This window comes from Zea mays, chromosome 4 (genome assembly GCF_902167145.1).
Source record: "Zea mays cultivar B73 chromosome 4, Zm-B73-REFERENCE-NAM-5.0, whole genome shotgun sequence".
NCBI lineage: Eukaryota > Viridiplantae > Streptophyta > Magnoliopsida > Poales > Poaceae > Zea > Zea mays.
The window spans coordinates 19,422,702-19,436,449 of NC_050099.1; the positions used below are offsets into that span (position 1 = coordinate 19,422,702).

The 13,748-nt window shown below is 47.1% G+C and overlaps 1 protein-coding gene across 1 annotated transcript; it reads left to right on the plus strand.

Annotated features, from left to right (window-relative positions):
• The first annotated feature begins 332 nt into the window (after positions 1-332).
• LOC100279220 (uncharacterized) lies at positions 333-3,668 on the plus strand. The gene is made up of 13 exons (NM_001152244.2): positions 333-487; positions 591-759; positions 891-1,023; positions 1,147-1,372; positions 1,539-1,652; positions 1,784-1,850; positions 1,936-2,041; positions 2,165-2,223; positions 2,347-2,483; positions 2,562-2,716; positions 2,865-2,950; positions 3,130-3,219; positions 3,321-3,668. The coding sequence occupies exons 1-13, from the start codon at positions 363-365 to the stop codon at positions 3,507-3,509; spliced, it is 1,656 nt and encodes a 551-aa protein (NP_001145716.2). The 5' UTR covers positions 333-362; the 3' UTR covers positions 3,510-3,668.
• Positions 3,669-13,748: the final 10,080 nt, after the last annotated feature.

Below are 13,748 nucleotides of genomic sequence, written 5' to 3' on the forward strand. Positions count from 1 at the left end.
ACGGAGGGAGTAAGTTCTTGTGATACTCGACATATAGATCCACCAAAAAAGAATTGTTATTAATAAGCAGTATAATTTCTCATAATGTTGCAAGTAGTCGATTAATTAGGTGCCACCGCAGGTTATAATTGGTCAACTGGGGAGCGCTCCTGGAAGCGTCGTGCAATTTTTAAACAGCAAAATTCCCGGACAAGGAAAAAAGCGCGGGAGGCAAGGGCCACCTCCGACTCCGAGCTCCGCGCCGGCAGGGCGGCAGGCCTCAATTAAGGGCACGCACCGTACCTGTCTATTCGATCACGTTCCCCAAAAATCCTGGTCCCGTCCGTCCGTGCGTCCGTCCGACCATCCGTCCGTCCGCAGCAATGGTCGGCGGCATGTCACCGCCGCGGCGGACGCTGTCGATGGGGAGCGGCGGCGCCATGGGACGCCGCGCGGCCTCTGCCGGCGTGATGGGCGACAGCCCCAAGCGCGGGCTGTCCCGATCGATGTAACATGCATATGCATGCTTTGAACATAACACGTACTACGCGCCATCAGTGCCTGCGATCTCATCCATATCTGACCGACGCGAGGCGCATGCATGGATGCAGGACCATGGGCGGCGAGCGCACGGTGAAGCGGCTGCGGCTGTCCCGGGCGCTGACGGTCCCCGAGAGCACCACCGTGCTGGAGGTGTGCCGCCGGATGGCCGCGCGGAGGGCCGACGCCGCGCTGCTCACGGACTCGAACGCGCTGCTCTGCGGCATCCTCACCGACAAGGTTGGCCGTGGCCCTTGGCCTTTGCTCTTCAATTCGTGTTCTTCCCCCTTTCACAAAATTTTCAGTAATCGTCCTCCCAAACCGTCGAAGGTCCATGCATGTCGTCGCTTCTAAATATATAGCCATATTAGGACATCGCTACGAGGGTGATCGCGCGCGAGCTCAAGATCGACGAGACGCCGGTGTGGAAGGTGATGACGAGGCACCCCATCTTCGTCCTCTCGGATACGCTCGCCGTCGAGGCGCTGCAGAAGATGGTTCAAGGCACGTCGTAGATCTACGAACCTGCTTGCACAATGATAGCATATGACTAATAACCGTGTGTGTCTTGTGCTTGTGCATGCATGCTCATGCATGGACGACCGATCCATTTGATGCATCGATCAGGCAAGTTCAGGCACCTGCCGGTGGTGGATAACGGCGAGGTGGTGGCCATGCTGGACATCGCCAAGTGCCTCTACGACGCCATCTCCCGGATGGAGAGGGCGTCCGAGAAGGGGAAGGCGGCGATCGCCAACGTCGCGGCTGGCGACGACAAGTACTCCATCGTCGAAGCTCTCAAGGAGCAAATGTTCAGGCCCTGCTTGTCTGCCATTATTGGCGAAGACTCAACGTACGTTTGGTTAAATTAATTAATTAATTAAACAACCCCCCCTCCGATCCACGTACGGAGACCTCCATAATTAATTATTTCGAGCACAAATTATCCTCTCTAGCTAGATTAATATGTGTATATCGATCGACGTCTCATATCTGTAAGCTTTTACATGCATGGACAGAGTCGTCATGGTGTCGCCTGGTGATTCCGTCCTTGCAGCTACCAAGAGGATGGTGGAAGCGCATGCGACCTCAGCCGTAGTGGCCGTGGGGAGCAAGCCGCAAGGCATCCTGACGTAAGTGAATTTGAACTGAATAAAATTCATGCGCGTTGTATTTGCTCTCTTTCAGGCAGTGCCCTTATGAATCTACACTCGAATTAGTACCCTCATCATACATAATACACTGCTTGCCTCTGCCATGCCAGTTCAAGGGATATCTTGATGCGCCTGGTCGCTAAGAACCTGTCAGCGGACGCGACTCCGGTAGAGAAGGTAAGTAAAGCAAGTACACAACTGAGTTTCATACATTTTTTTAACTATATGAGTCATATGACATGATGTAATGCAAACTGTATAGGTCATGACCCCTGACCCTGAATTTGCCACGGTCGACATGCCTATACTGGACGCCCTACGGACCATGCAGGAGCGCAAGTTCTTGCATCTTCCAGTGATGGACAGAGGTGCGTGTAATTTTTCAGGGAGAACAGAATGCATGACCTCCTGGAAAAACATATATATTACTGAATTAATCACACTGGCCGCCGCCTCAGTAGTGCTGACAAGTAATGCAATCCATTTGGCAGACGGCTCAATCATTTCAATCATCGACGTCATTGACATCGCACATGCCGCGATCTCCATTGTAAGCTCTCTGTTCATCGATCTCGGCATGCTATAGATACACGCTACACGCACGCATATACATACACGCATACGCTAATAATAGTGCGTTTGCGCGCAACGTGCATGCGATGGCACACTGCAGGTGGAGAGCAGTGGCGGCGGCGGCGACGGCAGCGCGGGGAGCGACGAGGCGGCATCGTCCATGTTCCAGAGGTTCTGGGACTCCGCCATGGCCTTGGGCCCCCTGGACGACGAGACGGACACCCAGTCCCAGATGAGGTTTATTATTGTTGTTTATAACATTATTTGCAGGACCGGCCGGATCGATGGAGACCTACTAATAGTTTGATTGGGCAGCGAGGCGTCGAGGTCGCAGATGATGATGTCCGATGTCCACCACCACCACCACCACCACGACTCCGCGGGCGGCGGCAGCGAGGCGGGGTTCTCGCTGTCGTCCTTCTCCTTCAAGCTCCAGGACAGGCGAGGGCGGATGCACCGCTTCAGCTGTGGTAACCTTAGCTTGCTTGCATGCATGGCAGTTGCGTCAGTTTGATTATTTCCATCAGAGCTGCTTGCTATCTCATTCCACCGCGGGGAGGGTTCAGTTAAGAGCTTGACGTACGCCGATGGTGACCTCCCCCTCCTCCTTCCCTGCAGAGGTTCAGAGCTTGACGCCTCTGGTGACCTGCATCCTGCGGAGGCTCGGCGCCGACATCGACCCTGACCGCCTACCGCAAATCCTGGTACACATACATACGTGTATATATATACCTGATTGGCTGCCGGCCGATAAGGAAATACTCCTATAGTTAATAGGAGTATATATATGTATCGCAGTTGGTACTTGATGCGAGTCATCAACGATATATAAGTTGCAAAGAACACAACACAACTAAAGCCTGCAATACTTGTGTGCGTGCAGTACGAAGACGAGGACCGGGACAAGGTGGTGCTCGCGTCGGACGACGACCTCGCGGCGGCGGTGGAACACGCCAGGCTCGCCGGATGGAAGGCACGCGCGCGCGCGCCAGCATACGCAACGAGTCCCAGCTCTTGCTTCTTATTTTTTCTGCTGCGTTCCGGGTGAATTCATGCATGCATGCATGCATGCAGGGTCTGAAGCTGTTCCTGGACTACTCCGGCACCACCGGGCGCAGGAAAGCGGTGGCCACCCCACGTGGCGCCATGGCGGTGGGCATGTCCAGCCGGGACGCGTGGGCGGCGGCGTACAGCGGGGTCGCCGCCGGGGCTGCCCTCGTCACTGGCATCGGCGTCATGGCGTACCTGCGAAGATCTGCCTAGCTAGTGTGGTGGCGCGGCGGCGCGGCGCGCATATTCGCCAATGCAAGAGCAAGGGGTTCCTGTCCTGCCTTCGAATCACCACAGAGGTGCTAGTATGTGTGGATTACGTACCCAACCGGTGTATGTGTGTATTCTTTTCTACACGAACATGTACCAGGGCACAAGTTTTCCATTAAGAAGAAATGGGTGGACCAAACAAATCCTTCAGACCGAAGCGAGCTAGGTCGAGGAAACCCGGCGTTCGGCATTGATAGCGATTATATACCGATATTGTTTGATTCGTGGCTAACTGTGTCATACTTTGCATAAGGTCAGTCGTTCGAATTGAAAAACTAACTTTAACCAGAAAAGTTAGGTAAAATGTGGCAAGTTAGGCAGCGAACCAAATAGACCCAACAAACACGCTACACCGGCGCAACAGCTATAGCAACGCAACCAAGCCAAGGTTGTGTACCAACTAAGCCTGAAGGTCACACAATCCCTTCATCCACGAACAGCTTCATCAGCTGTTGCGGCTGCTTGGCTGCCCCTGAAAAAACACATCGATCGCTAGTGGCGGACGCACAAACCAAAATTTATTGGGGAACCACATTATAAAATCAAGCAAGACGGTAAAAACTAATGTTGTATAAAAAAAGAAGTAAACAGACAACTAAGTTCATCTTGATAGAATAAAAGTCGTGCGTAAATTGTCGTCGATCTTCTCGAAGAGCGGGGCGTCAAGAAAGAGACGGGTCAGCCGACGTCTTCGGTCGAGAGCCAGGACGCTGGAAAGGGGGCAAGGTCAGACAGCGTCTAGCGTCGGGAAGGAGGCGGCGGTGTCAGGAACAGGGCATCAGGGTGTATTGGCTCCGGTGGCGTCAAAAAAAATGGACCCGATGAATAGATGTGAGGACTAGACCAAAGATGAGGGAAGTTGAGAGAAGTGCACATGGCAATTTTAGCCTATCCAAACCTTCATGTTTTTATGTACTTTGCAGTAAGTAAACATTTGGTATAAGAAGTTATAAAAAAAATTGAGGAGGGACCAATCATCGTGTATGAACAGATGATTGGTTGTCTACGGGAGCAAAAGGCTGGCATATACGCGCTGCTGCAACTAAGGCACCTTTTTACCTGCTCGCCTGCATGCGTGGGGAAATGGAGACCAGACATCACTAGCCATCCATGCCAATGCGAGTCAAATCCCTTGCTACCTGTCACTAAGCTCCAGACGCTACTGTTACCCTACTCGCCATATTTCATGTCGGTCGCGTGTTGACCATGTGTGAGCTGATAATTGGTTGCCTACGGGAGCACAGGGCTGGCCTATACACGCTGCTGCAACTAAGGCATCTTTTTTACTTGCTCTCTTTCATGCGTGGGGAAATGGAGATCGTACATCGCTAGCCATCCATGCTAACGCGAGCCCACCACGATGGAGCATGCGAACCAATCACGAATTAGACGATCCTCGTTGTGTGGCGATTGCAGTATCAAACATGTGCGCCACCAGGAAGTTCACGACATGTTTAAATGTACTACAACTAATACTTAGCTGCTAAAATTAGTTTTTAGACCGGCTAAATATTAGCTCTGGTGAATTAAAACTGGCCCTTAGTCTATATATGGGTGTGTTTGGTAGGGTGCCCTAGGGGTAATGTGGCCTGGCGTAGTAGTTAGGCTAACCTAGGGTTGGATCCAATTAGTCAGGAGGGATTGTTTGGTTCACTTTTCTATCTAGCCTGGTTCATTAGAGATACTGTTTGGTTGTTTTATATGAATACTTGTTGTATTAGCTAAAAAATATTAAATAAATTAAAAACTATTAATAGACACTAACTATATGTCAAAATTATTTTGTCGGGGACCATAATTAGGGGTACCCTCAAGGCTTCTAAATCTCAGCTGGTAACTGATAGTCGCCTAGAGGGGAGAGGTGAATAGGGCGAAACTGAAATTTACAAATATAAACACAACTACAAGCCGGGTTAGCGTTAGAAATAAAAACTAGTCCGCGAGAGAGGGTGCAAAACAAATCTCAAGCAAATAAGGAGTGTGACACAAGGATTTGTTTTACCGAGGTTCGGTTCTCGCAAACCTACTCCCCGTTGAGGTGGTCACAAAGACCGGGTCTCTTTCAACCCTTTCCCTCTCTCAAACGGTCCTTCCGACCGAGTGAGCTTCTCTTCTCCAATCAAAACCGGGAACAAAACTTCCCCGCAAGGGCCACCACACAATTGGTGCCTCTTGCCTTGATTACAATGGAGTTTTGATCACAAGAACAAGTGAGAAAGAAAAGAAGCAATCCAAGCGCAAGAGCTCAAAAGAACACGGCAAATCTCTCTCGCTAATCACTAAAGCCTTGTGTGGAATTGGAGAGGATTTGATCTCTTTGGTGTGTCTAGAATTGAATGCCTAGCTCTTGTAAGTGGTTGAGAAGTGGAAAACTTGGATGCAATGAATGGTGGATGGTTGGGGGAATTTATAGCCCCAACCACCAAACTAGCCGTTTGGTGGGGCTGTCTGTCGCATGGTGCACCGGACAGTCCGGTGCACACCGGACATGTCCGGTGCGCCAGCCACGTCACTGAAGCCGTTGGGATTCGACCGTTGGAGCTCTGTCTTCTGGGCCCGCCTTGATGTCCGGTGGCGCACCGGACATGTACTGTAGAGTGTCCGGTGCGCCAGTATGGGCGCGCCTGACTTCTGCGCGCGCTGGCGCGCAATAAATGCGCTGCAGGTAGCCGTTGGCGCCGAAATAGTCGTTGCCCCGCAGTTGCACCGGACAGTCCGGTGTATACCGGACATGTCCGGTGAATTATAGCGGAGCAGACGTTGTGAATTCCCGAGGCTGCCAAGTTCCAGAGCCGCGTCCTCTTGGAGCACCGGACAGTCCGGTGAATTATAGCGCGCCGGCTCTGAAAATTCCCGAGGCTGAGGAGTTCAGCGCGAGGTCCCCTGGTGCACCGGACACTATCCGGTGGCACACCGGACAGTCCGGTGCGCCAGACCAGGGAGCCTTTCGGGATGCCTTTAGCTCTCTATTTTGAACCCAACATTGGTCTTTTTAATTGGCTTGTTGTGAACCTTTGACACCTGTATAACTTATACACTAGAGCAAACCAGTTAGTCCAATTATTTGTGTTGGACAATTCAACCACCAAAATTATTTAGGAACTAGGTGTAAGCCTAATTCCCTTTCAATCTCCCCCTTTTTGGTGATTGATGCCAACACAAAACAAAGCAAATATGGAAGTGAATAATTGAACTAGTTTGCATAATGTAAGTGCAAAGGTTGCTTGGAATTGAGCCAATATAAATACTTACAAGATATGCATGGATTGTTTCTTCATTTTTAACATTTTTGACCACGCTTGCACCACATGTTTTGTTTTTGCAAATTCTTTTGTAAATCCTTTTCAAAGTTCTTTTGCAAATAGTCAAAGGTAAATGGATAAGATTTTGCAAAGCATTTTCAAGATTTGAAATTTTCTCCCCCCTGTTTCAAATGCTTTTCCTTTGACTAAACAAAACTCCCCCTAAATGAGATCCTTCTCTTAGTGTTCAAGAGGGTTTTGATGAATCAATTTTTGAAATACTACTTTTCCCCCTTTTGAACACAATAAGATACCAATTTGAAATTTACCAATTGAAAATCTCCAATTTTAAAATTAGGTGGTGGTGCGGTCCTTTTGCTTTGGGCTAGTATTTTTCTCCCCCTTTGGCATGAATCGCCAAAAACGGAGTCATTAGAGCCCTTTAAATTACGCTCTCCCCCTTTGGTCATAAATAAATGAGTGAAGATTATACCAAAGATGGATTCATTTTGCTTGATGCTCATGCTTTCTCCCCCAAAATGGAGAGTTGCTTGGAGTGACGGCGAAGGATGAGTTACGGAGTGGAAGCCTTTGTCTTCGCCGAAGACTCGAATTCCCTTTCAATACACCTATGACTTGGTTTGAAATAGACTTGAAAACACATTAGTCATAGCATATGAAAGAGATATGATCAAAGGTATATAAATGAGCTATGAGTGCAAATCAACAAAAGAAGTTCCTAGAATCAAGAATATTTAGCTCATGCCTAAGTTTGTTAAAAGTTTGTTCATCAAGTGGCTTGGTAAAGATATCGGCTAATTGATCTTTAGTATTAATGTAAGAAATCTCGATATCTCCCTTTTGTTGGTGATCCCTTAAAAAGTGATACCGAATGGCTATGTGTTTAGTGCGGCTATGCTCAACGGGATTATCCGCCATCTTGATTGCACTCTCATTATCACATAGCAAAGGGATTTTGGTTAATTCGTAACCGTAGTCCCGCAGGGTTTGCCTCATCCAAAGTAGTTGCGCGCAACAATGTCCTGCGGCAATGTACTCGGCTTCGGCGGTAGAAAGAGCGACGGAATTTTGCTTCTTTGAAGCCCAAGACACCAAGGATCTTCCCAAGAACTGGCAAGTCCCCGATGTGCTCTTTCTATTGATTTTACACCCCGCCCAATCGGCATCCGAATAACCAATCAAATCAAATGTGGATCCCCTAGGATACCAAAGCCCAAACTTAGGAGTATAAACTAAATATCTCAAGATTCGTTTTACGGCCGTAAGGTGAGCTTCCTTAGGGTCAGCTTGGAATCTTGCACACATGCATACGGATAGCATAATGTCCGGTCGAGATGCACATAAATAGAGTAATGAGCCTATCATCGACCGGTATACCTTTTGATCGACGGATTTACCTCCCGTGTCGAGGTCGAGATGCCCATTGGTTCCCATGGGTGTCTTGATGGGTTTGGCGTCCTTCATCCCAAACTTGTTTAGAATGTCTTGAGTATACTTCGTTTGGCTGATGAAGGTGCCCTCTTGGAGTTGCTTCACTTGAAATCCTAAGAAGTACTTCAACTCCCCCATCATAGACATCTCGAATTTCTGTGTCATGATCCTACTAAACTCTTCACATGTAGATTCGTTAGTAGACCCAAATATGATATCATCAACATAAATTTGGCATACAAACAAATCATTTTCAAGTGTTTTAGTAAAGAGTGTAGGATCGGCTTTTCCGACTTTGAATCCATTTGCAATAAAGAAATATCTAAGGCATTCATACCATGCTCTTGGGGCTTGCTTGAGCCCATAAAGCGCCTTAGAGAGTTTATACACATGGTTAGGGTTCTCACTATCTTCAAAGCCGGGAGGTTGCTCAACATAGACCTCTTCCTTGATTGGTCCGTTGAGGAAGGCACTTTTCACGTCCATTTGATAAAGCTTGAAGCCATGGTAAGTAGCATAGGCCAATAATATACGAATTGACTCAAGCCTAGCTACGGGTGCATAGGTTTCACCGAAATCCAAACCTTCAACTTGGGAGTATCCCTTGGCCACAAGCCGAGCTTTGTTCCTTGTCACCACACCATGCTCATCTTGTTTGTTGCGGAAGACCCATTTGGTTCCTACAACATTTTGATTAGGACGTGGAACTAAATGCCATACCTTATTCCTAGTGAAGTTGTTGAGCTCCTCTTGCATTGCCACCACCCAATCTGAATCTTGGAATGCTTCCTCTACCCTGTGTGGCTCAATAGAGGAAACAAAAGAGTAATGCTCACAAAAATGTGCAACACGAGATCTAGTAGTTACCCCCTTATGAATGTCGCCGAGGATGGTGTCGACGGGGTGATCTCGTTGGATTGCTTGGTGGACTCTTGGGTGTGGCGGCCTTTGTTCTTCATCCTCCTTGTCTTGATCATTTGCATCTCCCCCTTGATCATTGCCGTCATCTTGAGGTGGCTCATTTGCTTGATCTTCTATTTCATCAACTTGAGCTTCATCCTCATTTTGAGTCGGTGGAGATGCTTGCGTGGAGGAGGATGGTTGATCTTGTGCATTTGGAGGCTCTTCGGATTCCTTAGGACACACATCCTCAATGGACATGTTCCTTAGCGCGATGCATGGAGCCTCTTCATTACCTATCTCATCAAGATCAACTTGCTCTACTTGAGAGCCGTTAGTCTCATCAAACACAACGTCACAAGAAACTTCAACTTATCCAGTGGACTTGTTAAAGACTCTATATGCCCTTGTGTTTGAATCATATCCTAGTAAAAAGCCTTCTACAGTCTTAGGAGCAAATTTTGATTTTCTACCTCTTTTAACAAGAATAAAACATTTGCTACCGAAGACTCTAAAATATGAAATATTGGGCTTTTTACCGGTTAGGAGTTCATAAGATGTCTTCTTGAGGATTCGATGTAGATATAACCGGTTGATGGCGTAGCAGGCGGTGTTGACCGCCTCGGCCCAAAACCGATCCGAAGTCTTGTACTCATCAAGCATGGTCCTTGCGATGTCCAATATAGTTCGATTCTTCCTCTCCACTACACCATTTTGTTGTGGCGTGTAGGGAGAAGAGAACTCATGCTTGATGCCCTCCTCCTCAAGGAAGCCTTCGAGTTGAGAGTTCTTGAACTCCGTCCCGTTGTCGCTTCTAATTTTCTTGATCCTTAAGCCGAACTCATTTTGAGCTCGTCTCAAGAATCCCTTTAAGGTCTCTTGGGTTTGAGATTTTTCCTGCAAAAAGAATACCCAGGTGAAGCGAGTATAATCATCCACTATTACAAGACAATACTTACTCCCGCCGATGCTTATGTAAGCAATCGGGCCGAATAGATCCATGTGGAGTAGCTCAAGCGGCCTGTCGGTCGTCATGATGTTCTTGTGTGGATGATGGGCTCCAACTTGCTTTCCTGCCTGGCATGTGCTACAAACCCTGTCTTTCTCAAAATGAACATTGGTTAATCCTAAAATGTGCTCTCCCTTTAGAAGTTTATGAAGATTCTTCATCCCAACATGGGCTAGTCGGCAGTGCCAGAGCCAACCCATGTTAGTCTTAGCAATTAAGCAAGTGTCGAGTTCAGCTCTATCAAAATCTACCAAGTATAGCTGACCCTCCAACACTCCCTTAAATGCTATTGAATCATCACTTCTTCTAAAGACAGTGACACCTACATCAGTAAAAAGACAGTTGTAACCCATTTTGCATAATTGAGATACAGAAAGCAAATTGTAATCTAGTGAATCTACAAGAAAAACATTGAAAATAGAATGGTCAGGAGATATAGCAATTTTACCCAATCCTTTGACCAAACCTTGGTTTCCATCCCCGAATGTGATCGCTCATTGGGGATCCTAGTTTTTCTCGTAGGAGGAGAACATCTTCTTCTCCCCTGTCATATGGTTTGTGCACCCGCTGTCGAGTATCCAACTTGAGCCCCTGGATGCATAAACCTACAAAACAAGTTTAGTTCTTGACTTTAGGTACCCAAACGGTTTTGGGTCCTTTGGCATTAGAAACAAGAACTTTGGGTACCCAAACACAAGTCTTGGAACCCTTGTGTTTGCCCCCAACAAACTTGGCAACCACTTTGCCGGATTTGTTAGTCAAACCATATGATGCATCAAAAGTTTTGAATGAAATACTATGTTCATTTGATGCACTAGGAGTTTTCTTCTTAGGCAACTTAACACGGGTTGGTTGCCTAGAGCTAGATGTCTCACCCTTATACATAAAAGCATGATTAGGGCCAGAGTGACACTTCCCAGAGTGAATTCTCCTAATCTTGCTCTCGGGATAACCGGCAGGGTACAAAATGTAACCATCGTTATCCTGAGGCATGGGAGCCTTGCTCTTAACAAAATTAGACAATCTTTTAGGAGAGACATTAAGTTTGACATTGTCTCCCCTTTGGAAGCCGATGCCATCCTTAATGCCAGGGCGTCTCCCACTATAGAGCATACTTCTAGCAAATTTAAAATTTTCATTTTCTAAGTTATGCTCGGCAATTTTGGCATCTAGTTTTGCTATATGATCATTTTGTTGTTTAATTAAAGACATGTGATCATGAATAGCATTAATGTCAACATCTCTACATCTAGTACAAATAGAAGTGTGCTCAATAGTAGATGTAGAGGGCTTGCAAGATTTTAATTCTACAACCTTAGCATGTAACATATCATTCTTAGTTCTAAGGTCCGAAATAGTAGCATTGCAAACATCAAAATCTTTAGCCTTAGCAAGCAATTTTTCATTTTCATTTCTAAGGCTAGTAAGTGAAATGTTCAATTCTTCAATCCTAGCAAGTAAATCCTCATTATCATCTCTAGGATTGGAAGTTGAAACATTGCAAACATGAGAATCAACCTTAGCAATTAATTTGGCATTTTCATTTCTAAGGTTGGCAATAGTGTCATGGCATGTGCTTAGCTCACTAGATAATTTCTCACATTTTTCTACCTCTAGAGCATAAGCATTCTTAATTTTAACATGCTTTTTATTTTCCTTGATTAGGAAGTCCTCTTGGGAATCCAAGAGATCATCCTTCTCAAGGATGGCACTAATTAGCTCATTTAATTTTTCTTTTTGTTCCATGTTAAGGTTGGCAAAAAGGGTACGCAAATTATCTTCCTCATCACTAGCACTATCATCACTAGAAGATTCATATTTAGTGGAGGATTTTGATTTAACCTTCTTCCTTTTGCCGTCCTTTGCCATGAGGCACTTGTGGCCGACGTTGGGGAAGAGGAGTCCCTTGGTGACGGCGATGTTGGCGACGTCCTCGTCGTCGGAGGAGTCGGTGGAGCTCTCGTCGGAGTCCCACTCGCGGCATACGTGGGCATCGCCGCCCCTCTTCTTGTGGTACCTCTTCTTTTCTCTCCTCTTGCCCTTCTTGTCGTTATCCCTGTCACTGTCACTTGATAATGGACATTTAGCAATAAAGTGACCGGGCTTACCACACTTGTAGCAAACCTTCTTGGAACGGGATTTGTAATCCTTCCCCTTCCGTTGCTTGAGGATTTGGCAAAAGCTTTTGATGATTAAAGTCATCTCCTCGTTGTCGAGCTTTGAAGCGTCGATTGCTTGTCTACTTGGTGTAGACTCCTCCTTCTTCTCTTCCGTCGCCTTGAATGCCACCGGTTGTGCTTCGGATGTGGAGGGATCATCAAGCTCGTTGATCTTATTTGAGCCCTTGATCATACATTCAAAGCTCACAAAATTCCCGATAACTTCCTCGGGAGTCATTAGTGTGTATCTAGGATTACCACGAATTAATTGAACTTGAGTGGGGTTAAGGAATATGAGTGATCTAAGAATAACCTTAACCACCTCATGGTCATCCCATTTCTTGCTCCCGAGGTTGCGCACTTGGTTCACCAAGGTTTTGAGCCGGTTGTACATATCTTGTGGCTCCTCCCCTTGGCGGAGACGGAAGCGACCGAGCTCCCCCTCGATCGTTTCCCGCTTGGTGATCTTGGTGAGTTCATCACCCTCGTGCGCGGTCTTGAGTAGATCCCAAATCTCCTTCGCATTCTTCAACCCTTGCACCTTCTTATATTCCTCTCTACTTAGAGAGGCGAGGAGTATGGTTGTGGCTTGGGAGTTGAAGTGCTCGATTTGGGCTACTTCATCCTCATCATAGTTTTCATCCCCTACGGATGGTACCTGTGCACCAAACTCAACAACATCCCATATACTTTTGTGGAGCGAGGTTAGATGAAATCGCATTAAATCACTCCACCTAGCGTAATCTTCACCATCAAAAATTGGTGGTTTTCCTAATGGAACGGAAAGTAAAGGTGTATGTTTAGAAATGCGAGGGTAGCGTAGGGGAATCTTACTATACTTCTTACGTTCTTGGCGCTTAGAAGTGACGGACGCCGCGTCGGAGCCGGAGGTGGATGCCGATGAAGAATCGGTCTCGTAGTAGACCACCTTCCTCATCCTCTTTTTCTTGTCCCCACTCCGATGCGGCTTGTGAGAAGAGGATTTCTCCTTCTTCTCTTTGTGGTGTGAAGAAGATCTCTTCTCCTTCCCTTTGGAGGAGTCCTTCTTCTTCTCCTTCCTCTTGGTGCGGGACTCTTTCGATGAAGTGCTCCTGTGACTTGTAGTGGGCTTTTCGCCGGTCTCCATCTCCTTCTTGGCGTGATCTCCCGACATCACTTCGAGCGGTTAGGCTCTAATGAAGCACCGGGCTCTGATACCAATTGATAGTCGCCTAGAGGGGAGGGGTGAATAGGGCGAAACTGAAATTTACAAATATAAACACAACTACAAGCTGGGTTAGCGTTAGAAATAAAAACTAGTCCGTGAGAGAGGGTGCAAAACAAATCTCAAGCAAATAAGGAGTGTGACACAAGGATTTGTTTTACCGAGGTTCGGTTCTCGCAAACCTACTCCCCGTTGAGGTGGTCACAAAGACCGGGT

Bases quoted from the DNA above. Each gene is read 5' to 3' on its own strand.
- LOC100279220 (NM_001152244.2), top strand. From the start codon at position 363: ATGGTCGGCGGCATGTCACCGCCGCGGCGGACGCTGTCGATGGGGAGC. The intron at 2,484-2,561 runs GTTTATTATTGT...TTGATTGGGCAG, and splicing joins GACACCCAGTCCCAGATGAG to CGAGGCGTCGAGGTCGCAGA. The intron at 2,951-3,129 runs GTACACATACAT...GTGTGCGTGCAG, and splicing joins ACCGCCTACCGCAAATCCTG to TACGAAGACGAGGACCGGGA.